At 46.0% G+C, this 26,708-nt stretch overlaps 2 protein-coding genes across 2 annotated transcripts in view; one reads left to right on the top strand and one right to left on the bottom strand.

Moving 5' to 3' along the window:
- Positions 1–1,871: 1,871 nt before the first annotated feature.
- LOC119453544 (UPF0739 protein C1orf74 homolog) lies at positions 1,872–6,001 on the bottom strand. The gene has a single exon (XM_049668236.1). It carries the CDS (start codon positions 5,822–5,824, stop codon positions 4,997–4,999), a length of 828 nt encoding a protein of 275 aa, XP_049524193.1. The 5' UTR covers positions 5,825–6,001; the 3' UTR covers positions 1,872–4,996.
- Positions 6,002–6,364: 363 nt separating this feature from the next.
- LOC125945874 (uncharacterized) overlaps positions 6,365–26,708 on the top strand; it is a 102,210-nt gene continuing 81,866 nt past the window's right edge. The window contains exon 1 of the mRNA XM_049668235.1: positions 6,365–9,806. Coding sequence (XP_049524192.1) covers positions 6,498–7,526 — 1,029 coding nt within the window. The 5' untranslated portion in view covers positions 6,365–6,497 and the 3' untranslated portion in view covers positions 7,527–9,806. The remainder of the gene's footprint in view (positions 9,807–26,708) is intronic.

Here is a 26,708-nt window from a genome sequence, read left to right as displayed (position 1 = left end):
TATGAGTGGTCTCTCAAACGCTTCCTCACTTCTACTCGCAACAGTGCAAAGAAAAAAAAAAAGGAGAGAGAATTCATAACTAGTTAAATAAACTGAGAATTTGAATATTGTGAAACATCTGTACCAACATTTAACTTTTTGTAGGCAGCTTTGGCAATAAAGCAATTTTTTCTTTGCCAGTGGTGCGTCTTGTTTAATGCTGCAGATGCCATGTGTGTGTATTGATGCTATTTCAACCATCTGCAGGTGTGACATGCGCGCACAAAAGGGCGTTTCATGTCCGCCACCTTGACTGTGAGTGGCATCCCAGGGCTAATCTTTACACAGACACAAATAGGTCGAACCTCAACATGGCAAACACGGATATAGCAAATTATCAGATCATCATCATCAGTCTATATTTATGTCCACTGCCGGACGAACGCCTCTCCCTTCAATCTCCATTTGCCCCTGTCTTGCACTAGCTGATTCCAACTTGCGCCTGCAAATTTCCGAACTTCATCACCGCACCTAGTTTTCTGCCATCCTCGACTGCGCTTCCCTTCTCTTGGTATCCATTCTGTGACCCTAATGGTCCACCAGTTATCCATCCTACGCATTACATGGCCTGCCCAGCTCCATTTCTTCCGCTTCATGTCAACTAGAATATCGTCTATCCCCGTTTGTTCTCAGATCCACACAGCTCTCTTCCTGTCTCTTAATGTTAGTCCTAAGATTTGTCGTTCCATTGCTCTTTGTGCGGTCCTTAACTTGTTCTCGAGCTTCTTTGTTAACCTCCAAGTTTCTGCCCCATGTGTTAGCACTGGTAGAATGCAATGATTGTACACTTTTCTTTTCAACGACAGTGATAAGCTCCCAGTCAAAATTTGGTGGATGAGGCATGTTGCATAGTTTACAAGATTTTTTTAAGATCTAATGCAACTTTACACACTACGAGAAAAGTTGTGAAAGCAGTGACAATTAAACAAGCTTCTTCTCAAGATATTTGGATTTCATGTTGTGCCTTTTTTCACCGAGTGTTATCTGTATGCAGAAAAGGAACACTCAATATTCACTGTAGCGGCACGTACTTGTACTTCCGAGTGTTCGATGATTCAATGCCCTCTGGAATGGCAGAATGTTCATTGGTCAGAACCTTGAACAGTTATTTCAGCACTGAAAACCTGGTATATTTAACATGTTTAAATTCTATGAGGTTTTCAGCTGTAGGACATTCACGTAGTTTGCCCCAAGCTTTATTTTGTCTCCTTCGTGCCTGTCTACAATCGTTATTCCACCAGGGGACCCGTCTTTTAAATGAAGTGCCACATGTTTAAGGGATGAACTTCTCAGCGGCATCAATGATAAAAGCAGTAAAATATGATACGGCATGATCTGTCCAAGACAGATTGAAGTTTAGAACTCCATCAGCAGCGGGTCCATTGGAGATGGTGGTGAACTTTTCCTGAACGTCCCAAATGAGCCCGAGCATTCAAGTTTCTCGACGATGTTGGCTAAAAACGTGAAGCGAGTGCACAAGTACGCTAAGTCACCTTCTAGTGCATCGTCACGTAGAGCAGTTTGAGCCCTTCTTGCAGTGATGCCCTAGTCAGCAGCAAAGCTATTAATAACAGCCTTTTTACCGCCAAAGTGTTTCTGGTAATAACCGGCTGCCTTCAGCAAGGTTCCCCCATCAAGTTATAACATTATAAACAAAATTAGGCAGGACAAAATATGGAAAAAGGCATTTCCAGGCAATGAAAATCCAATATACAGGCACCATCTATGAAATAGGCATATGTAGGCACTACAAAGGTGCCACTAAAATCTTTCTAGACACATAGTTCATGCTTAGTATATGTTAAATGTGCACAATATGGACGAATAGGCACCTTGTCTAAAATTGCATTTTACCTAAAGTTTTGGTTTTTAATCGTGAGGCATCCACCTACCCACTGCCAAAACTGAATTAAACTGGCTCGTCAAAACTAGTATAAGAGTAAATTTTTTAGGGTACTATCACGGTTGTCAGTATATTTTCTAGGGTTTAAGATGCATAACGACTAATTTAGAGCTAAAGAAAAAAATAATTGAAGAGTCGAAAATGTTGTGTCAGTATACTCCTTGAAACCAGCTTCCACAGATACATCACCAGACCTAAGGCAAATGCCGATTCACAAAAATGTTTTAATCAGTATAGTACTGGCAGTAGTGAAATAATTAAAGAGACAGTGCCAGCATTTGGAAGTATGCTGATGGAAATGTGGAAAAAACTATTTCTTCTTACATGCATAAATTATATATTCATGGACTTCAAGATGTACCGGGACAACAAAACAAGTAAACGGCCATTTACAGCGCAGGAAACGCTTTCAGAAGTGTGTATCATTGCAAGAAAAAAAAAATGAGGTTCCAGCATTCAGCAATACAAATGGAGCGCGAATCATCTCATTTGAGTGACTATTGAGAGTTCTAGCTATGGCACTCCTAAATCAATTCAATAAACTATAAAAAAGTTATCTTTCGAGGGCCGCAAAATTCAAAACCGGCAGCAGTGGGCGACCCTGCTGCTCAGCTCAGACCAGCAAGACCAGGTCTGGGCTGTCCAGCTAGCTGAGGCAGCCGTTGAGACCCAGGGGATCTCGGCTGTCTGCTAGGCGGAGGGAGGCTGCGTCCGCCCCCGTGAATTGCTGGCACCAATAAAAGTTGAATCTCTCTCTCTCTCATGTGTCCCACAAGCATGGTATTCAATTAGCTTGGAATAAGAATTAAGATTAGCGGTGTGTACACAAGAGGGTGTCGATCAGTGACACATTTCTGTGTGTGTGATGCATTTCCTGGCATGAAATCTCCATTCACAATTAGCATTTCCCCATAAATTCTCTTGAATTCTCAGCTCAATTGCTTAGTCCCACATCGAGCTGTTCCTGTCATGAACAAGAAGCACCTGCGGTTATCTCAACTCCCATAGTGTGAGCTATGCACTTTAGATAAGCACCTCAGCCAGTGCTGATATCATATCTGTGCTTTTGTGCATGGGTTTCCATTGAAGCCTCTATCAGTTTTCCAGACATTAAGATAAGATGATAAAGGTATGCCAACTACGTTGCTCAAAAGCCTGTCATGTCCCCATGCAGAAGCACCCTATTAGGGTCTCTTCATATTTTGCCCTGTGGTTAATGCGGCACCCAAAACTGGTTACATTAGCATTTCTTTTTTATTTTATTGTTTCGTGGCACACCCATCAGAATGTGGCCTCAACAGCAAATAATTAAACCTGCAACCTCCATGCTGAGAAGTGGAATGATTTGAGCTAGCCCAGCGGTTGCGAATCGTATCTTGATCCTCTGTTGAACTCGTCGATGCTTCTGCCTTAGCCCACTTTATAGTTCCTGTTTGCACTATAAAAGAAGTTTAACACCCTTTGGCCCTTTATCTTGTCCCCCAACAATAATCGTCACCCTCTTGCATACACTTTTTTTGAAGAACATTGTGCACTCCCAGTTTTCCTGTCAAGAATGCAGGCATGCTGATGCACTTATGCCGTTCGTGATTCAAAAGTGGCGGGTGCGTAGCGTTGAAGAAAGGAAAGGCATGCAAGATAAACGACGATGAATGTTTCAGGACAAGATAAGCCCTGAAAGGTACAAATGTTTCTCAAAATTGTGTTAATGCCCCCGGAAAAAAAAAGCTCTTAGAAGCACGGTCGTTCTATATATCCCTACAGAACCACCAGGCATATTTACGTGGTGCCCACAATATTATTACCGTCACATAAAACGGCAGAAGCCTGCTGGTCGTTAAAGAGGCAGTGCACACAGCAGAATAAAATTAGACTACTTCAGCGATTTCCACTCATTTACTGCCACAGAGGCTACAGGTTCTCACAGCGGGCGCTGCACCATTCTCGAAAACAACTTAATCGCAATGCACGCAACATTGCTTTCATCCGTATTGCTTGCAGTGTCCTCCGAAATGCAAGCACAGACTTTCAGAGTCTAGTGTGGTGCATGAAATCTCACAAAAATCACCAAGTGCCAAAACTGCACCATGGCCATTCAAGCCTTTTACAACAGATCTTTCTCTTCAGCTTTTCCATTTCTTATACACAGAATATAACAAAACCACTCAGAGGTGTTGGGTCCCCTCACTGCCCCAATGCTGTTTTTATTCCCACTAGCAAAACATTGCCGAGTTGTTTGAGCATCACAATCCTCGACCTCCCGCTCGCCGGATTGGCGCAGAAACTCGAAACAAAATGACCGGAAGTCGAGACAGACTCAAGCACCCTTGTGTGTGTTTCGACTTCTGTCCATTTTGCCTCAAGTTTCTCCGCCAATCACTAGAAAATATGTCGTACCAACAAGATGAAAACTCAACTCCCACAAAGTCAGTTGAGGCTTCAACTACAGAACCTTCGTAAGAAGCTCTTGGAACACAGTAGGTACATTCTCCATGGGAATACAATATGAAGTCGGAGCCAAACACTGCAGGCCATAGAAAGTGTCCATTCAGAAATGATGCAAACACAACGTATCATACACCGAGAAGAACGCCCAATGAAATAGTCCACTCAAACTGGCTTATTCTGAAAAAAAAAAAAAAAAAAAAAAACCTTCTAGTGTTCCCATCCTTTTTCTTTACAGCCCCTGGCTACTTTTTCTCACAAAAGACTGGGCTCCCTTCCTATAATGTAACATTATGCTTACGTCATTTCAAGTACACGTGCGCATTCACTCAACCTAACGATGACGGCAAAGTGTGAGAAGCACTAAAGCATGACGTGCAAATTCCCTTTGGTTCTTCACTGTATTTATAGGCTGCGATGATACGTCGCCTTTCCGGACTTTAATGAACGGCAGTTTTGTGTGCAGCTGTACAAAGTATTACAAAACGTGGAAGTCATCGAAGAAGTGCTAGTAACGCGTAAAACGACCAGCAGGATAAAAAAAAAAAAAGTACGACGTGGCACAGCGCACATCGCTACTCGTTCACGAATCGATCTTCGATTTGACGATCACAGAGCCACGACGGGACAGCACATCACTTCATCGACACGGGTGAGTTCGAAATCCCCGGCAGCAGCCCTGGCGCGCAGTCGCTGCCACCAGGCATCCACGTGCGGTCGCAAATCGGCGTTGAGAGCGACCGGGAAGCTGAAGGAGTAGACGTCATCTTCCACGCCAGCCGCGGACGACGTCGTCCCCCACGTCCTAGCCGCGTCTCGGCGCCCGGCGGTCGTCGCACACCGTACCCTGACAACGGTCAGTTCCTCCATGGCGAGGCAGTTGCCGGCGTCGGCACTGCCTTCGAACCAGTACACGACCGGGTATCCCAACAGAACGCCGAACGCCGTGCAAAGGTTCCACTCGCCGGATTCCAAATCGGCGAACACGTCGCCAAGAGACGGCGAAGCCGCCACATCGGCGAGTCGTCGCCCCAGCGACGCCAGCATTCCCCTGACGCCCAGAGGCGGCGACGCCAGGGCTTTCGGAGAACGCAGCCCCGCCGAAACGTCAACGAACTTCACGGCGAGGTCGACGTCCGCGAGCCTCCGAAGAGTCTCGGGAACGTTGCAGAGCAGGACGTCGCGTCCCAACCTCACCGCTCGGACGTCGTCTCCGGTAACGACGAGAAGGTTTTCGTCGTTGCCGGAGTTCACCCCGCAGAGCCGCAGGCAGTCGGCGACGGTGCTTTCGGTCGGTTCGTTCACGTCCCACAGGTAGCCCGGTTTGTAACCGCGCGCCGTCCACAGCACGCCGGGAAGGGCGGCCGCAACCGCACGCCGGCACCGCGGAGTCGGCACGTCGCGCGCGACATTCTTGAGAGCGAAGCCCTCGTTCATCTGCGCCGACGCGTGGCAAACACATACGGCGACAAACGAAGCGGCGGGCCTGGAAGATTACAGTCTCTCTAGAGCATTTTTATGACCGCAGCATTTTCTCCGTAATTTTCTACACGATTTTTTTTTTTTTTTTTTTTTTTTCATGTGTACGCGGCTATGTTGGTACAGTGCACTAGAAAATACTTCAATAGTTCACTGTAATGTTGGATTGTTTTGCGACTGGGCTAGGCGAGGCTTTACCTTGGCTTCGCCACCACCCTCGTTCATTATCAAACAAAGAATTACCATATGGGGCAAAATATTTATTAAAGCTACGTTTATGCGTTGTAAGCTTACAATAAACAGAGACAATCAGATTGTTAAATATTTAATTGCAATGGTACTTGCTCTTCTAATGACGCACACAGATGTTGGGCGTAATGTCTCTAGATATATTTTTTTCTTTGCTTTTTAAAATCCCGCAATATTTATAACAAAGAAATGAGCAGAAAATTTAGGGATTTTAGTTGGGGCGTTGTTGACGTTCCTAGACTAGCCACACTAACGTTGGTGACGTGTACCAGAGAGAGTACAGCCACTAGAGAGAGAGAGAGGGTACAATAAAAATCGCATTGGCGCCAGTTGCATTTTCCAACAAGCGCATTCCGAATCCGCTCACTGCACGGGTATCGCGATGGACGAAGCTCTGGACCAACTCCGGCTAGCAAAGTCTGTCAGACGTTGCATGGAAATCTTTGCCGGCCTGCTGACGCCCATCATCGGACAGTCGCGCATTCTGTATCTCGGTCTATTAACTCTCGATGATCAGCTCAACGCGCATTTATACCAGCGCGACGGCGACAACAGCTGGACGCCCGAACAGTCGGACATCGACGAACTGTGCTGCGAACTCGCCAAGTACAGAAACGCCGCCGAAATTCTCAACAACCGAAACCCCATGCCGCCCGTCAAGATGAAACGAGTGATCAGGCTCGACGGCTGCGGCGAGGCGACGATCCATTTCTTTCGCATCGCCGGTCACGGCGCCGTCATATTAACCACGCGATCGCCGTCAGTGCTCGAGCCGCCGGAGTGCCTGGCGCCTGCCTTACGAGAGCTGGCCGTCAGGTTGTGTCAGCTGGACGTTGAACGGAGAGCCGTGCACGCCGTACAGGACAGGCTCAGCTCGTTGCTAACCCGCGACGTTTACCAGGAAATGACGAGAAGCATGTTCGTCTTGGCTAGCAGGTATCGCGCACCCGTATCGATAGCCATTCTGGACTTGGACAACTTCAAGAAGCTCAACACCCAGCTTGGCTACCTGCAGGCCAACGAGGTCATCGCCAGTGTGGGACGCCTGATCGCCGACTCCGTCGGCGATGACTGCGATAAGGTCGTGGCGGGTCGATTTGGGGGCGACGAGTTTATGTTCACGTTCGACGCGGACGGCGAGTTTGCCCGGCGCGTCGTTGGACGCGTCCTAGAGGGCCTCCCGTGTCTGAATCCCAATTTCGCTGACCCCGGGGCTCGCGCTAAGCTTCGCGAATTCGGTGGCTGTAGCGCGTCCGTCGGCGTAGCCACGTGTCGATTCGACGTCGATTTTGTAGGCGGCATCGATGCGGACGCACATGTGAAAGAGCTCACCAATAGGGCGAACGAAGCTCTGACGAAGGCCAAGGAGCGCAAGAACTGCATAGTACTGTACGAGGAATTGATAGGATAAGAAGTAGCTGTAACGACGCTGTTTCAGGTATCTGAAACGTTATGCCGTTACAGCAGTGTGCTGATATATATCGGGCCGTATCTCAAATCGTACGTAATATTATTCGTAGAGTAGGTAAATTAGCGGAGTTGATTGGGGAAAAAGTAGTACAAATAAGGGAGGACGATAGGGGAGGGAGGCAGAGCTGCTGTTAGTGTTCTTTAATGACAGAGCGGCCAGTGGGAAGTTAGGATTTGAGAGAGTGCTCAGTGTAAACAACATGTCATTATTTAGTTTACTTTGGCGGCTTCTCAAGGACACAATTGGGGCAACGGGGTCACCAGAGTTGGAACCCGGACTGCTCCGCAAGTCTGGGGCTCGCCGAGGCCTCCACTAGCCAAGGATGTATGAAAACCTGTATGCAAACAACCCTCCGGAACACGGTGCACTCTGGCCTTCGCAAAGCCCCTACCCACGGGCCAGTCCGGGTTCCAGCATTTATCCCCACTCCTGCCATTTGCGTGCCCTGGAGATCCTGCACCACCAATTTTGTTCTAACCTTAATTTAGTTGCTGTCCCGCAACCTCTATTGGCTGGTGTTTTAACAGCGGAGCTGTTTATGTCGAGCGTAATCTGTCTGTCGGCAACAGAAAATGTGGGCCGATCCTGGCAGAAGGGTCCAAGCACAATGGCACATACTCCTGTGAACTAGCAAAGCTGATCCTGGCTATGTCTGGCTAAGCATGGTTGGGACTACTTAAGCTTAGTCAGTCATCGATAGCCAATCAATAGCTAATCAATCAATAAATTCCAGAAAATGCTGGGGATGACTTGGTAGTGCTTAGCGTAGCCCAAATACGTGGCCAATACCTTGTGATAGCCAATCAATAGCTAATTGAAAATCGACCAATAATCGATAAATTCCGGGAAATGCTGGGGATGACTTGGTATTGCGCTGCTGAGCACGAGGTCGCGGGATCGAATCCCGGCCCCGGCGGCCGCATTTCAATGGAGGCGAAATGCAAAAACGCCCGTGTGCTTGCGTTGTAGTGCACGTTAAAGAACCCCAGGTGGTCAAAATTAATCCGGAGCCCTCCACTACGGCGTGCCTCATAATTTAGAACTGGTTTTGGCACGTAAAACCCCAGAAAGAAGAAGAAGGGTGACTTGGTAGTGCTTAGCCTAGCCAAAATACATGGCGAATAATTTGCGATAGCCAATCAATAGCTAATCGATAATAGACAAATAATAAATTCTGGGAAATGCTGGGGATCACTTGGTAGTGTTTAGCCTAACCCAAATACGTGGCCAATACCTGCGATAGCCAATCTATAGCTAATCGACAAATAATCAACAAATTCCTGGAAACGCTGCGGATGACTTGGTAGTGCTTAGCCTAGCCCAAATACATGGGCAATACCTTGCGATAGCCAATCAATAGCTAATCGATCAATAAATTCCAGAAAATGCTGGGGATGACTTGGTAGTGCTTAGCCTAGCCCAAAAGCCAGGACTAGCTAGGTGCCCATCAGCTCCGCTGTCTCTTTAACATTGCGCCTCCAGTGCAAGCTACGTCAATTTTTTTATTTTCACGTGGCTAAATGATCTTGGAGGAGCAAATCCCACAGTAAACCTAAATTCTATCCATTTACTAAATAAAGGTATATCGTTGTCACTTAGTGCTTGCATGGATATTCATTTCCCACTGGTCACTGCGCCATTAAAGCATGCTAACAGCTCTATCGTCCTCCCTTGCTTTAACCTTTTATTACGATAGCAATTATATGGACACTTCAACCGGATTTCTGCTGTCGCCGCGAGGTTCCCTATAGATAACATCTTCGCCGCGCGCCGTATGCCCGAGCGGAAGCGTGCGGGGACGCGCGCTATCACGGAGAGCGAACGCACTCAATCTCCCACGTGCAAGCAAGGAAGCGGGAAGCCAGCGCCGGAGGGAGCGGGGGGGGGGGGGGGGGCGCACTTCTACTCTGCCAACAACCGCGCTCGTCGCTCGCACGCACCGTCGCTTATCTCCACACGGCTCTGACCATTATGCGCCATGCATTCGCCGCTCAGTTTCCGTTGAAGCGATAGACCGCACGTACCTTCGCCCGCTGCTGCGGCGTATGCGCTTGCTGCCAGCGTTTTGACAGTCGTCTGCAGTCATTCAGTGTGATCTATTCATGTTTGTTTGTGCGCGCTCACACCACGCTTGTTCAATCAGTTGGTAATAGTCGGGCCACATTTTCCAACGCACGCTACACATGCAATGCTGCCAGGGTCGGCAGTGCAGCGCTACAGGTGTGTCCCTTCGCACGCGCTGCCCACGGGAAGCTCTTCTCATCAACACCACCTTTTCACATGCGCCTTCTCGTGGTCATCGAGTCTCTCTTCATGTCGGTCTACTTACGCCGCAGCACACCTGCTTACTTAATCAGCTCATGTTTACTACAATTCATATTGCTACCAAAGCCGCTCACCTTACTTCGTATGACATTGCTGTGTTGCTATCGCATTCATTGCTTCGCCCTTAGGGCGAAACTGTGACATTTTTTTTTTATCCATAATTTAGCAATGTTTTAATATGAGACAACCGCCCACCAACTTGGCCAACTTTTCAAATTGGCCATTTTAGTACCTTAATTAACTTTTCACTGACTTGTTTTTACAACGCTTTCCAGAAACAAGTGTCATTTTGTATCTAGGGGAGGTCATGTTCCAGTATCATGGCTGCACTACGTGTTGCTGGTGCATCATAAGTATCCCGATGTGTGGTCCGTTATTATGTAGTGAGCACATTGTATTTACATTTTAAAGTGCAAAAAATGAAGAGAAAATGCAAGACAGTGAAGATGGGCACTAACTTTCAATGTACGATATTGTTTAGAACATGCCGTCTTTTTTTTTTTGTCTTTTTTAAGTGCAGACAGAGCTATTAAAATCTCCCGAGACAGATTGTTCGATTACGTCACATCAGCTGGATGGAAGAGGCAGGCAGTAGTTGCGTAACGAAATGCAGTGTAATATTAGCTAATTATTGAAGTTTTGCTAATTAACATTGTATTTAATCACTTTAGGGTACATGTACTCTTTGCCCTTTGCATATCTGAGCATATCGATTTAACTAAATCGATATTTAACTGACTAACTAAATCTGAGCATATCGATTTAGCAGAAGTCCTGTGTTAGTGCCAGTTTTAAAATGAATTTCCTCAAATTGATGTTCCTAGCATTTAACAGCACTGTGTAAAAGTGAAGTGCTGATATGTGTTAACTGGAATGTCAATGCACTTTTTCCATATGTTTCATTTTTCAGAACTTGTGATAATTGCAAAATTCATGCTAGATGAGTATGACGTAATTAATGCTTGGCTTCAATTCTGCAATTGGGACGTGTTCCCTATAATGAGTAATAACAAATTATTTAAACTTCGTTAATTAGTTGAGGTTGTACAGCGATTTGTTGCTAGGTATGTCCGCAACGAAGTCGTGCTATCTGCCACAGGATAGTGCGTCACGGTGCACTTCGTCCTTGATAATGCTCGCTATGGAGCTTACCGTAGGGTGCGGTGTTACGGCGGCCTTTTGCAACTCTTCACGCACGACAGAGCGGATGAGTTCTCGCAGACAGTCACCGTTGCTTCCTATGGCCGTGAAAATGTCAGCAGCAGACATGCTGTTCGCTTGCCGCTCATACATGTTCGAGCGATGCAGAAGCATCTTTTCCATAGTCACGGCCTCGGACAAGAACTCCACGACCGTCTTCGGAGGGCTCCGTACGAGGCCAGCGAAGAGTTGCTCCTTGACCCCGCGCATCAGATGACCTAACTTCTTCTCCTCCGTCATTCTTGGATCCGCCCGTCGGAAGAGGCGCGTCATGTCTTCGACGTAAGTGGTCACAGTTTCGTTTGGCAACTGGACGCGGGCCTGAATCGCACGTTCCGCTCGTTCGTGGCGATCAGCACTGGTGTATGTCTCCAAAAGCTGACGACAAAACTCGCGCCACGACGTCAGTTGCCCCTCGCGGTTCTGAAACCACGTACGACCGCCATCCTCCAGGTAGAGGTAGACGTGTCGGAGCTTTTCCGTGTCGTTCCATTCGTTCACGGAAGCCACGCGTTCGTATTCGACCATCCAGTGTTCGACGTCTTCGAACACTGTGCCATGAAACGTCTTCGAGATCCGTGGGCTCTCAAGTGTGTTACGGTTCGACATCGTGCTTCCCGTACCGGTTGGGGCGGTTTGAAGAGAAGCACTGGTCATACCGGTTGATGTGGTGGGAACTGTAGCGTTGACGACTTCTGGAGACAGTCCCCTGATCCTGCGGCTGGCCCGATGCACGGGAGTGTCGACAGGCACTGGATTCGTAGCGCAGATCCTTGGAGGGGTCTGCAACATCCGTGAAGACGCTTACCCAGCACCTCCACCAGTTTGTCACGAGCCTCGAGAAGTAGTCCTGAAGGTTTAATAAACGTAGAGCAGCTGGCTCTTGGAAGACGCGACCGTCGGGGCTGGCTCGAGCAGAGAAGGGCGCGCAGTCTTCTTTCTTCTCTTGGGCTCGACCCACTCTTGCCCTCGACCCACTACCTACAGGTGGCAATAGTTTAACAAGTCCATTTTCACAAAAAGATTACCTGGTATATATTTAAACATCATTGGCACCCATGGAGCAGTTCAGATGCAATGCACACACTATACATCATGCTCAGTAATGGCGATGTCCTTGAACACAGGTAACATGTAGTTTGTTGTGGACTCTGCCAGAACCATGCCGGACTGTCCTTGTTGATTCAGAAATCAATCATATGTTTCATTACCATTGCTTACCGGCACGTAAGAGGATATCTGGAACACCCATATGTCTTAAAGTTGTCTGCTGCTTACCTTTTAACGGTGGCAGTATTGCTGTATTTGACATTTGACTTCTTGAAATCTAACATATGAAGGGCATCGTTTATTGTTGATACAATTTCATTTAAATGATGCTTAATGTGCAAGCTCAGGCTATTCAGTGATATTCCTTGTTTTTGCAGATGTTCCTACATTCGAAACCTTTTTGTCACTTTGTGACACAAAATAATTTAGTTACGTGTTTTAACTTTTTCCTTATACAAGTTATGATTAGTAACTATCAAAGCTACCTATATGGCTTCGGTGTTGTGACATTCTACAGAACGTCTGTTCCGCTAAATAAGTGTGTCACTGATGTCCACACAGCACCTTGCATGACTGTGGGCTGTACACTCGGCATTAAGTTTTCAGACCGCCATATCTGAAACAAAGAAAGGTTAAATATTTTCACAGCCTGTTATTAAATTTCCAGCATGTACTTGTATATGTGAACGACATAGTATTGTACAGTTTTACTAGCAGAAGTCAAAGTGCTAGAAAACTTTGTTTCCTTGGATCCTGCGTTCCATAAACTGTTGCTGCCGATTGTTGGTCAAAATGTGATATTTTGCCTAGCATGGTATTGCTACTGTGTTTCAGTGATTTGTGGGGTTGGGAACATGTGAAAGTTTGTAATGGCGCTTCAATTACATGAAAACATGGGAGGCTTCATGACTATGTTTCCATTCAATTATTATAATGCTCAATAGTACTGGCGTTAAAGTATGAGACTTCATGTTATGTCGAATTACATGATGCATACCTATATTTTTCCTATATGATGCACAATTTTTTTGGTTTTGAATGCGAGCTGTGGGAGAAATCTCGCTTGCCTTCATAGTGTTGCCATGTATAAAATAGTCCAATGCATGACAAAAGCTTCTGAAAATCTGACAATCTATCAGACCTGTGATGGGTCTGCTGAACCCTCTTGAAACTCAAGAGGTTCCTAATGTCAATCAATCCACCTAATGCTCGGCCATTACTGAACGCGTTTTTCTTACCTTGGGGAGGTGGGGGGAGGTGTTTCATTGGTGTGGTAGACCACTGGTTATGTTGAAGAGAATGGAGTGGTGGAGTACACATATGCACTCACTACATTCCTGATGTGACATTGTCCTAGAGACCCATGTGTATTGTCAAATGTGGCTGCGGTAATGTCCGTTTCCTGGCAGCCTTTTTTCACGAGTTAATACCGTCCGGGAAAAACGTACGAAAAGTACCTTGGATTGTGACACATCGCAGTATTTTTTTTCAGCTGGGCTTACCTACCGTGACCTGAGCCATAGTTTTTCTCATAGACATGTTCGGTGATAGTAAACTAAAGAGTACAACCACCATTCAGAAAATGCTCTCTGATTGATCTCATCTTACCTGTCTTACCCTGATCTCACCAGGCAAACCTTCTCTGGCAAGCTTGACTGTGCTTCCCTTCTCTTGGCACCCATTCCGTTATGCTTATGAACCACCGGTTATCTCTTCTATGTATTATATTACCTGCCCCACCGAACTCTTGCTTTTTCCTCCCAATTTAAACCGTCAGTTAAACTTGCCTAATCCACACCGTTGTCGTCCAGTCACTGAAAGGGACTCTATATCTTTCTCTACCGACAACAAAAATACTTTTGAAAGGATAATTATTTCTGCGATAGAAGATTGATTACTAGAAGAAGAAATGACGCTTCCACTTATTAAATTTTGCACTGAAACCCCACTGCCAGTATGTCAGTGTGACAGCGTGTATTTTAATGTATTCTCTCATATTTGGGCCCCTGTAGCACAGCAAAAGTTCACGTAACTTGATAAGTTCAGTGTTCGGCTCCTTTAGAATACAATGCAGTCCATATTTACCGATAAGGCAATCAACTGAGTTCGATCAAAATCCAGGACATCGCGGCAAGCTGGTGCGAGAGTTTCAAAAGCAGTGGCGGCACCCATCTCGGTTTCAAATCTTGCTTTTGGTTCACTCAGCTTCTTCTCATGGTAAAATTGGCTTTTTTGTATTGCAGGAGAGTCGAGGACGGCAGAAAACTAGGTGGGGTGATGAAGTTAGGAAATTTGCAGGCGCGGAATCGGCTAGCGCAAGGCAGGGGTAATTGGAGATCACAGGGAGAACACTTCGGCCTGCAGTGGACATAAATATAGACTGATGATGAATTTACAAATACAGCCATACTTAATTTTCTCTTTAGTGGCCCTTTAACATTGCGTCTACCATTTCTTTTTGTTCCATTACTCGTTGCATGACTCTCCGAAACGCTGGCCGCATGCTGAATGAAGGCAGCCTTTAGACGGGATTTTTATTGTTTTCTGAAATGTTCTCCCGTATATGCTTCCCATGTGCCCGTGAACTTTCAGACTTTCTAGAAAGACGTGTCCACTGTAGCCTGGTCACAATTCAAACAACCAGAGAACTGTGCATCAGTGATGAGACAGTGAGATTGTTAGATGTTCTTGCATCTTTTCTTCCTCTCGGCATTCCTGTCAGATTTGCATTCTTTATTTGTGACATCTCCAAAGTATTCCTTATATATTCTTGTGCCTAACCATCTGCTTTCAGCTGTTGCTTGAACATTGAATCGTTTGCTCGTCATTCCCTGCGTAAATCTTCCTGCTCGCTCGAGCATTGTGCCTTACCCTGGCCTGCTTACCTAGTCTGCATTGTGCCTTACCCTAGTCTGTGCCAAAACATTGTTTTTGTATGGTGCAATATGTTGTCTTTTTTTCTTTGTTAATAAAGATGTAGTCTGCAAGCTTGGTTCAAGTTGTACTTCGCCTACATTGTTGCCAGGGTCGGATAGTCGTAAACACTGTACAATAAGAAGAAATAGAATAAGGCGAAAGGAACTGCTACGTCATACCGGGCTATTGTCTACTTCCATGGAGGAAGGAAACAAGCTAGGCGAGAGCATTGCGCCACATAGCCAGCTTTGGGAAGCGTGCCCTTTGCTTTTTTCCCTCGCAGTATCAACCAAACACGGGACCTATGAAACTCGGCGTATTGGCCAGGAATGTTTGGCTCACTGTAGTTTTTAATCGTTACGCACTTGTGCTGCTGCCCTGTGCCTGCAGAGTGGGCTCCCTAAATCCTACCGTGCACTCCGACGTGACAATCACGTGAGGCTGATACGTTTCGCTTCAGATGTGTTGCCACAATGCTCTCTCCTAATTCTTTCCTCCATGTCTACTTCTCCATGATATGTTAAGGGAGCCATGATGTGGTTGGCCAGGTATTCCCTATTTATTGTAGCTGAGAGTAGAAGGGCCAGTATATGGTTACACACGCAAATTAAGTTCTCGGCACACATTTTAACCAAAAATTTCAACTTGAAATCACTGCCTCTAAGCTCCTAACACTGCCAGTGATCACCGTTTTGGCATGGCTTGTGTAACATAAGGAAGTGTGAGGCCATTGCTGTATCGTCTGCTCCGAGAGGGTGTATGTCCACCACTGTGCGAGTGTTCAAGTGGAAACCGAATTCAGCGAGAAGGTGTGGGCAGGATACGATAGCTTTCTGCTGTGAAGTGTTCAGAGCATCAATATTGAAGAGTGCAATGCCTGCTTTGTCCCACGTTCAGCTCCCACGCATTTTGTTTTATTGGTGTTTTAGAAACCGGACTTTTTTTTGTTGGACTCTACTTGCTCCATATGCTCGGGCACCCACCGTGCACGTGCAGCAAGGGCCCCTTAAAGGCATTGTGCGTGCAAGTGTTTCACTCGGGCGATAAAAACAGCACAAGCTAGATAACGCCTTCAAATACAAATTTTATACCACACCAAATGCACTCAAGTTTAGCCAGCTTGCTGCGGAATGCGTATGGTTTAACAAGCAATGCGTAATTCAAGCTAGAAAAATTCAGTGTCCTGGCCCTTTCAAGAAATACATTATATATACCATAAAGCTTTCATCCTGTCGTGCATAAGTTGATGCCACTGCATGAATGGTAATTCAAGGTGACATTAATTTCTCACTGATTAAAACTGACTCTAGCAGATCTCCAGGTCTCTATGGACATAGAGCTTTAGCGTGTGACAGTGGTGCAACTTTTTCCTGTTTTAGGTGGTTGTGCACATAGTGCATCTTTGCAAATCCAAGGCACTTTCCACAGACAGGCGTGATAGAATTACCTTGCCAAACTTCACCATAATCTCAGTCAAGTCATGCTGAAACCTTTAACCTAGACACACCTAATGCGTAGTCAAAGTTGCTCATGAGAAAACCATGAGAATTGTTCACTATATCTGGCGAATGAACGTATTGGCTAGGCCAATGTGTTTTGACGTCTTGTTCGGTAAGCTATCTATGTATTAAAGTCTCACCAGACAAAAAAATAGCTTCGTTATTTGAAACATTAAATTTACCACTTTTTTTTTCAGAGTTGGCTTAATGAAGCAACAAGGTTTGCAGACTGATATTTCAAAGTGGTCTGGAGAGAGGCGTTGAAGTCATGTAGACATTTAATAGAATTTTCAAATACCTCTCTTATCTTAGACGCTGCACTGTGATATCTTTTAAATCCTCAACATTGACGTAGACTGACAACCTGAAACATTATATGCGCTGCTTGTCAGTAACCTAATCTGTAGTATTACCATGTCTGTCGTTAAATCTTTGCCAGTGATAAACCCTATGCAAGCCTCGACTACAGTTTGACCCTTTAAGAAAAGATAAAAAATTAAACAAACATGCAAAAAAAAATTTTTACTTGTTTAAATGATCGAGTTTGCAAAGCAAAGGCATGCATAAACATTGCATGAAAAAGACTCATTGTATTATTTAAAACATGTACAATGTAACAGACAGACGTTTTCTAAACTGCTTTCTACAAATAATAAACAAGTGCTGATACTATTTAGGCCCAATTGGTTCGCCCTGTACGTCATGAACTCACTCACTGTGGTTCATTCAGTTGTCAGTTACACGGTCATGCATAACCAGCTCCACATGAAGCCTGCATCATGCAGCTGAAACAAGTGGTGATGTGCAGACACCATGTCGCAATAACGAAGCAAATAGCAAAGTGCGGTACTCCATGAACTAGTTCAGGATGTGCAGATGAATCGAATGAAGCCTTACGTTTTGCCCAGACAGCCTTTCATGAAAAAAAAGGTCCGTGACAGACGTATGCCAAACCAACTACTGATACATCGAAGATGGTGAAGCTGTACAAGCGAGTTCTCACAGTCGTAGGAAGTACTACTATATAAGGGTCTATTTTCTGCTGCATTCGAGGGCAGTTAGGGCTGGCTGCTCTTTGTGATGGCTCCTACGCAGGCTGCGTTGCAGAATCATGGTGCCTGCTTTCACTGCCACAGCCACCAAACTCCAAGCTGACTGCCAACTTGAAGCCGGTATAGCGCAGCATGAGAAACAAAAATTACAAATTAATGGTTTAAAAAAAAAAACTTCCATATAAGCTGTTGTCCATTCGAATGAGATAGGGGCAAGGTGCAACTTTTATTTTATGCTGGATGATCATTCTGCTTCAAAGCAAATTTCTTGCTCCGACACACATTCTGTTGCATTTACATTTGATATCGACCACCCTGTCGCTAAAAACTGTTGTGGAACTCGCCTTAACAGCTTCGCGACAATATTCACTGTTGCAGCTACTCTATTCCTGGAAGTGTTTTCTTGTGTGCAATATGCACAGAAACAGCACAGCACACGAGGCTAGCCAGCAGAGGAGTGGAGCATGCCATTTCAAAATCAAACATAGCACAAACACAACAATAACAAAGATCCCTGCATTGTAGGAATTTCCTTTACAGTAGCTGAGTGGTGTTCTTTTTTAAGTGGAGTGGTGATTTGCCACCACACTCAAGCATACTAGTTCAGTTCTTATCCAATTGTAATGTCAATATGTATGTTTCAATTTCATCTCCACATTTTCTGATACCTCCTTGTCACCTACTAATAACCCTCACGATGACGGTGATGAGTGAATTCCTCTTTGAAATGGGGCAGTGGCACACGCCACACCAACAGTTTCTTTACGCTACTTGGTGTTATTACATAGAACCTCACAGCAGCAAACACACTCAAGCTATCTTCAATACTGTCAGCAGTTGAAGCTTCTTTGGACGAGCCGAGATAATCTTGCTTTTAGCAGTTAAATTCCTTAACAAGATCAGCTCATCATCTGAACCAAAATGGTTCACTATTCCGCAGTGAAAGAGGCACCGTGAGTGCTTGGCATTCTCAGGTGCTTTAAAGCGACACTAATGAGAAAAACAATCAGTGTATGCCAATCGACTATGCATTTACTACTCTATTTGTATATATATTTGGCAAGATAAGGGTGACTGTTCAAGGAAATTGAATGACAAATTTGGCCTCTTTGAATTCCATGCCAAAACTGCAGCCTCAATGACGCTGGTGCAATGTCCTGAATTCCGTGGTACTTTTGCATACTTGGAGCCCTCTCTGTGCAAAAAGAGTTGGCAGGACCAGTCGCTGCTTACTTTCAAATGCGATGTGATCTTTTCTCATCAATTAATATTTACTTGGTATTTACTTAGTTGTGAGCAGGTGCAGCTGAAACCTTGTGACATCACGGGGTCGGTGATACGAGGATTTCAAGATGGAATTATCACAAGCCTTTTGTTTTTGTTCTCTTTCAGGCACGCCAAACTTCTGCTAGAGATAGGGCTCATGCATTTGCAATTAACTTGCATTATATTAGCTAATCATAATATTAGCTTATATCTATCTTTGCCTTCAGTCTGTTTAAAGCTGCTTGGCTTCACCGATCCAAGAACTGGCACGTTCAACACGACGTTGCCACCTGGTGGCGCAGACTGCAAGTTGGCAGTGTTGTCACGGGTGTAGGTGTAGTGCTCAACTGTAACGGCAATTGTGGCAAGGGGCAACTGCCTTTTCAGCCACCATATGATGTCAGTATTCGACAGGCTCGAAGTCATTGAACGCATTTTAGATGTTCCTTGGATATGCCAGAGAGTGGCTGCTTCCTTGAAATGTTTCTAGCACCACGAATCTAGTTTCTAGCACCACAATGCACAGTACACATCATTTAACCAGCTTACAATTTTTATTATGAGATCTGTCACAATTTTACAACAGTTTACAATAGAAAAGCAAACACCGATTCAATCTAGATTGACATACAGCTGAAGGCCAATTTTTGTGATGCCTAATTTTTCAAACTTGCTAAACTATTCATACTTCCCCGTGGCACCACCACCTACACCAAAGAACCAATGTTTAATGGTGACCGAAATTTCAGACATCGCACGGTGGACTGTTCTACGCGCAAGATATGTCGCAAACATGGTGGACGCGAAGAAAGTTGCTATCATTTGAGCTGTCACCTGTGCCCTCATTTTTGTTGACGAGGTAATTCCTCGGTTTTCTGCGTGCCGCATGGCCACTGTAAAGAGAGTTTTGTCATCGACTTGGCACCAAACCACTTGGTCGCCGCCTCCCGATGAGGCGGCACTGGTTAGGCCTAGTCAGTGGTCATTGGCCTAGCCAGGAGTGGCTAACACCATCTAGGAGGTGTGTTGGTCATACAATGTGGAACTGAAAAAGGGCCGCTTCACGACACCCACAAAACTGAAAGTATGCTTATCTGAGATATAGATAGTTCTTCACTTAAGAAAAGGGCACTATGTCTTTCGCCATTATCAGCAACTGTGAATAACCGTGGCTAGAAGCCTCTGCGACAGTATGTGAGAGCCTCAAAATCAAGCACCTGTTGCCGAAGGGCCCCAATCAAAAGATTGGGAGGAAGTGTCCCAGCTATTGTTAATGATACAAGCTGTTTGATGAAGATTTTAGATGATATCAGTATGCTACCTAAAACTAGGAACAAAAGTGCCGTGACTCGGTGGGCACAATAACTTCTTTTGATAAATTCGAGCCTACTCCAAGAGTGAAAAAAAAGGAGAATTGGAACATTTTTGAAATAACAAACAGCTTTGCTGCTCCAAGATAAAATTTTGTGCAGTCCCTATTTGAAGATGATTGCATGCATACTGCATGCTGTATCAGCCCATGTCTACAAACTTTAAAGGAGAACAAATGCACTCATCCTGCTGCATTCAAGCACGGTGGGAAACAGATCCCCTACCTACCCGGGAACTGTCTCCACTTCCTGAATCATGAGACGATAAGTTTCTGCAGTATATCTGCCGAAAAGAGGAAAATGGCAAAAAAAGAAAGCCACGCCTGCTTGCTGATAAATAGTTCTCACATATATGCAGTTATCCTTGTTTGTGCACTTGTTCACTATGCTGTGTTTTCACAATCAGGTGCCATTTCCTATCGGCTTAACACAGAATTATGTACCACGTGTGCTGTGTGGCAACTCTAGGGCTTTTCCATTTTCAGTATTGCCATGCTTGTCTATGTTTTGCATTGAAGGGTTCCGTAACTACAATACAGAAAGTGCTGCGTTTCTTTAAACTTTCGTGCATCATTAGGAGTTTTTGTACGCAATAAATATTTACATCTTGCCTGTATTGTGAGGAATTGTGGCTGAAAATTTTTACTATGCAGTCTTGAAATACATATACATACAGAACATCAAGATGAACAACATCTAGTCGAGAGTGACGGTTGCATGTACTAACACAATTCAGACCATTATATTCTAGTAATAACTTCAGGGCTTCAATAAACTAGCACCAGTGTTGCCTCAGAATGCCCCAATTTTCTTTCAATCACAATGTGCCTTTATAATGCTAATTGCTGTACATTATGGATTGCGAAATACAACCAGTTTTCTTCTTATGGTAGCACAAGTTGCCCAGTCGGTGAGGCATGTGGAGTCAGCCAGTAAGGCAGCAGTTGCGTATAGTGATGTAGCAGATGTCACGTCACGTGATGCGCAGGCGTGGAACTTGTCTAGCAGGTGTCAGGGTGGCAAGTGGCAGGCCATCGTGACAATCTTGCCCTTGATATGTTCACACCAGGTGATCTGGTGCGAACACCAGATCTGGTATGAACACCAGGACTGGTGTTCGCACCAGGGGATCGGGCGTGAGGTAACGGGCTGGAATGACGGCCGTGTGCGTGAAGCGGAGCTCGGATGCACGAGTGATGAGCTGCGGCAACTACTGTGAATGCCTACCCAGTTCGTGTGGGCTCTTACCAGACGGAACAGCGTAAACTTGCATGTGGGAATATTGCCAATAAAGCTCTAAGCTGGTTTTTCACAGAACAGCGTAAACTGACAGTGTCACAGAGGCAAAGCTGCATGTGCAATACCTGCACTTTTCAACAACGCACAACAGGCCGTGAAATGGGAGAATGGACCCGCGGCATCGACCATCACACCTCAAATAGATATTATTTTAATGAAGCACAACACCAAGCTGAAGTTTGCAAACAAATTCTCCGCTGTGCTGACTTTCTATGAAAAGTGTCGATGAGAAAATTGTAGAGTAACATGAAAAACTCCCGATACAGCTTTTTGTTGCTCAATACATGCTACGTAAAAGCATTTTTCCGAGCGTGAAAGAAGCCCGCGAATACACGCAAAATTGCTGTGCGAATGGCCGCTCAAGGCCCTTTACAACACAACATTCTGGTGTTGTAAAGGGAACGTCCGACTCCTCTAAATCCTAAAAAGAAAAGGTGTCATTTGTTCCCACAAGTCAGTTTTGGTTTCTGGTTTCAGTACCACGAAGGTGGATGCTACATGATACAATGGTTCACTCAGTTTCAGCGATTGCTGCGACTGCCAAATACGGGTGCAGCCAGAACAAAATGTGCGCAAGCCTATTGTTATGTTTTCATGAGCATCATTGTACCTAGCGTAACTACAGTATAGACCACTTATAACGTAACCATTTATAGTGCAGAACTGGCTACAACGTGGCCTTTTCTGACTCCCGTTTATCCTCCCATAGAACTCCATGTATACGCATACCGCGGCTTCCGCGGGAGAATCCCGCCGACAAGCGCGGTAGAGGTGCGCCCGCCGATGGGAGAGGAGATCAACGAGGGCAATGCAGAAGGGGAGCATAAGACGCAAAGCAAACGAGCGGAAAAAAAAAAGCAACGGTAGCACGATGCAGGCACGCGGTGTTTGCCTAAGCAACAGAGAAGCCTTCTGCTCGGCTGCTTATCAGCTCTGGGCTTTGCACCGAACGCGGCTTCAGTTTCTGTGCACCCGTCGCAATGCGCATCGTGAACTGCTGATATCGCCCGTGTGACGCTGTCAGTTTAAGCAGTGTTTCGCAAATTTAGTTTGGAGCTACTATTAGGCTTTATGTGCGCATGGAAGCTGTTCTTACCAGTGTGCGCACATACAAACTTGGTAGGCATTCGTAGTAGTTGCCCCCCGCTGATCGCCCGAGGAACCAAACTTCGCTTCGTACGCCTTGCTGTCAGTTCAGCGCGTGTGCGTGATTGCAAGCGTAGTGTCCATGTAATTGTCTACCTGTGCGACATATGAAGCGCGAGCTTGCCGCGACAGCATGTTGCCCGACTCCCCTGCCGTCTAGGCTTCCCTGCGCCTTGTTGGCAACCAAAGTTGTGGTTTAGTGCCGAGTCAATGAAATGCATTACAATGGCTGTACGGCACATGGAAAGTGGAGAAACCACCTTGACAACGAAAGTGAGGGCATGGGCAACACTCTAATGGCGGCAACTTGGTCCGTGGTCACCATGCTTTCGACACCATGCATATGCCGATCAGTCCGAAAAATCGAATGAGACAGTGCTGCACCTAAAATTTCGGTTGCCGTCGTTTTAAAAAATATATATATTATTACTTTGTCTGCTTCATGCGAAGACCACGGGTACTTGGACATTAATCTTTCAACATTCGTAAATTTAAACTGATGCAAAACTCTCGGTGGCACGGTTCGATTCAAGGATATGGGCGGCTGCTTGGTCTACATGTTTCACATATGTGCAGGCCTTGAAAATCATTATATTTATTATAGTGCGGATATTTGTGACTGTGGTGACTTACATTATAAGTGGTCTACACTCTACTACACAACATCGGCTAATTATGCCGTGTCATGACGTCACAATGATCTTGGTAATGTTGCGCCTGGCTTGTGAAGACCAACTTTAATATCAAATTAAGATATGCCTTTGCATTTGCACCAAAGGTAGAATTTCTATGATTTCGAACTCCCTCTGAACAGAATAACCCGTAACAATATGATATGCATCAGCATTTTAAGGGAAATCCAAAGTACAGTGGTGAGCAATGTGACAGGGAAAGCCTAATTTTGGACTGAAGGAGCACATAGTGACTTTGTATCAGATGCAGGATACTTCCACAATTCCAGAAACTTCATCTTGAGAGCAACTTGCCAGATATAGTTGCACGTCATGTTTACACTTATACAGCAGACTTCCATTAATTTGACTTGCGTTGATTTGATTTTTCAGTTGATTTGATCCCGGCTGGCGCATGGGCGCCGGCCGGGATCATGGGCCCAAACGTTGAATATTTCGATCCTAAATTTGGCCTTTGCAGGATATTTGGCTTTGCAACTTGACCAGTCAGCACGCACCTGCCTGACCCCGATGGTGGCTCCAATAGCAACCCCTTTAGTGGCAGCATTTGTTTCAGTGGAGCTAAGGGGACAGTGAATGCGTTGAACACAAGTCATCTCTTGTTGAAAACGCATGTTTTTGACCTGCCCTATGGAGATTATCAAGCAATAACCGTAACTCACATTGTTTTATTATGGAATTTACCCGTTTCTAAGACTAAAACGCGCCTTAAAAAAAAGAAAAAAAATGTCACAGTTTCGCCCTAAGGGCGAAGCAATGAATGCGATAGCAACACAGCAATGTCATACGAAGTAAGGTGAGCGGCTTTGGTAGCAACAACACGCAGAACTGTTGTCGACGCCATCGGCGTTTTGCCCGCGTTAGCTCAAAATGCGTGCGGCGTTGGTGACTGTTGCTGGAGCCTCTCATATAAATAGGCACTTGGTGCCGCAGCTAAACGTCGCGTCCCTTCCTTCCCCCTCCCCCACGGCCTCTCGCGCGTCTGAAGAAGGCGCGTTTGCTCTACATATATGGTGATTGTAAAGGAGAAACGAGACGCCTAATTCTGCAGCCCTTAAGCGAGCACGGCGCAGAACGCGCGTTTGTTCTCCGCCGTGCGTTCACTCCCCGTGAAAGACGCGCCCCTCGCGCCCTTTCACTCGCACATACAGCGTTCGGCGCGCGGCGACGATTTCATCTCCAAATGACGTCATACGGAACCTCACGGCGACGGCGACGGCGACGCCGACGGCCGACGGCAGAAATCTGCTTTTGAGTGTCCATATAATTGCTATCGCAATAAAAAAATTGGGCCGTAATTTGCCTTTACAGTGCAATCAACATAAAACCAAAACTGCCTTGACAATGCTTGTATGCTTTGCCGCATAACACAAGTGTATTGCGATAAAGCGGGCTTTGTATAACCATGTGGCGAAGCTGACTTTAAGAAACCAGGTGCCATTGTACAACATTGTACAACAAGTCTCAGGTACCCGTTCCTGTGGCGAGCGTCGGCGTCCTACCTCGCGAGCGAGGGGTCTATGGAAAACAGGGATGCAGACAAAATCAGCACTGTGAACATACAGAACTTTCAAGCACGAAATTGCCAAAGAAAATATCTATGATAATTCTAGGGGAAGCTCTTTGTTGTTTGAAGCCAGGACGGGAGTATTGCGGACTAAGATGTACCGAGTCAAGTAACAAGGTATAAACACGTTGTGCAGTGCATGTGGAGAGGAAGAGGAAACGGCTGAACACCTCATACTTTTCTGTAAAGGGCTTAACGTCCCTACAGTGCAAAACAACGGGGCTGATTTTTTCAAAGCATTGGGGTTTAGGGACAGTGGAGGCAAATTAGACTTTAAGCGGGTAGAAATAACCAAACGGAGGTTATCTGATTGGTGGCTAAAATCAAGGCAGGGGTGAAATTTCACCCACCACAAAGTACAAAATATGTTAATAGTCACGGCTAGGTGGCGTATGCCACCGCCCGATTTAAAGGGTTCAGCCTCATCCCTCCATCCATCGAGCCAATGAGCAGCACAGCGAAAGATGAGAGTGAACGCGAAGCGCAGCGGGGGATGAAAAAAGCGGAGAGCGAAGAGGCGTGAGGAGGAAAGCGGAGGAGGAGGGTGCAGCGGCATGGCGAAAGCATGAGAAGAAAAGCATAGCGCTGCGCACGAGGAGCTTTGCGGTAACGATAGCTATGAGATGACGCCAAAGTAGCGCGCATCATCTGCATAGAAACAAAACGCTGCATGAGCGGAGGTTGTCTGCGGCGGCTGCTGTGAATCACGCCCACGCATCACTCACGCACTTCCTCTCGCGATCTGATTAAACGTTCTGTTCGCTGCGTTTAAAATGTGCTGCACTAGACAGATTGTCCGCACCAGCGAATATACAGTTGAATCTCAATAATTTGAACTCGAAGGGGCCCGAAAATTTGTTCGAATTAAAAGAAGGACTTATTTTTGACGTATTGGTGCACCACAGCGCTATGTACGAACGGTGCGAGTCGTGGAATATCGCGGCGCGCAAGCACATAGCGAGCGAGGGCCACGAAACTGCCCACGCCAGCCAACGCTCGCATCCCGATAGCGCCTCTTCCTCTTCACAACCACAATCTCTCTCTCTCTCTCGCATCCCGATAACGGCAGTGAACGAAACTTCAGGGAGTGGGCAACGCCAGCACGGCGACGCGGGCGCGCCGGCGCCGCCGTTCTTGCTGGCCCGGCGTAAGCTTAGCCGGCCCCCCGAAGTTTCGTTTTCTGCCGTTGAACAAGCATTGGCCGGCGTGGGCAGTTTCGTTGGCCGGACTGGGCCTCCGCGTTGCTTCCCTCAGCGCCGCAGCGTTGGCTGAGACGTCGGCACGTACACGCGTGTTTCGGCGCGATGCAGAAACGGCGACCTTGCCATTTGAGAGACGAAATTTTCGCCGCGGTATTTTTTCTTTCTTTTTTATTTCTCTGCGTGGCGTTGAGGGGTCTCTCGTAAGCTTTTGCTTTATGGCGGTGTCGGAGCAATGCCGGTCGGACGCGCCGCCACATGATTTGGCGTGCTGCTGAGAGCATTGTCGGTGCGCGGTTATGTTCGAATTAACCGTCGCAAATGCTGTCGCGTTCGAATTACCGAGCGTTTCGTCCATTGGAATACACATAACGTTGACGGGACCACAGCGTCATTTCGAATTAACCGGCAGTTCGAATTAAGTGTGTTCGAATTAACGAGATTCGACTGTATAGCGAAATGAGAACAGGTATAAAGCTGTGCTCAAATTTTGTGTTAGGTAGTATCGTAATCGTCGGTGAATTTTTTTCTTGCAAGTAAC

This window comes from Dermacentor silvarum, chromosome 5 (genome assembly GCF_013339745.2).
Source record: "Dermacentor silvarum isolate Dsil-2018 chromosome 5, BIME_Dsil_1.4, whole genome shotgun sequence".
Lineage (NCBI taxonomy): Eukaryota > Metazoa > Arthropoda > Arachnida > Ixodida > Ixodidae > Dermacentor > Dermacentor silvarum.
This window is presented reverse-complemented; position numbering and strand designations above follow the sequence as displayed.

What these genes read in the sequence shown, in the direction of transcription:
- LOC119453544 (XM_049668236.1), bottom strand. Translation starts at nt 5,824, where the DNA reads ATGAACGAGGGCTTCGCTCTCAAGAATGTCGCGCGCGACGTGCCGACT.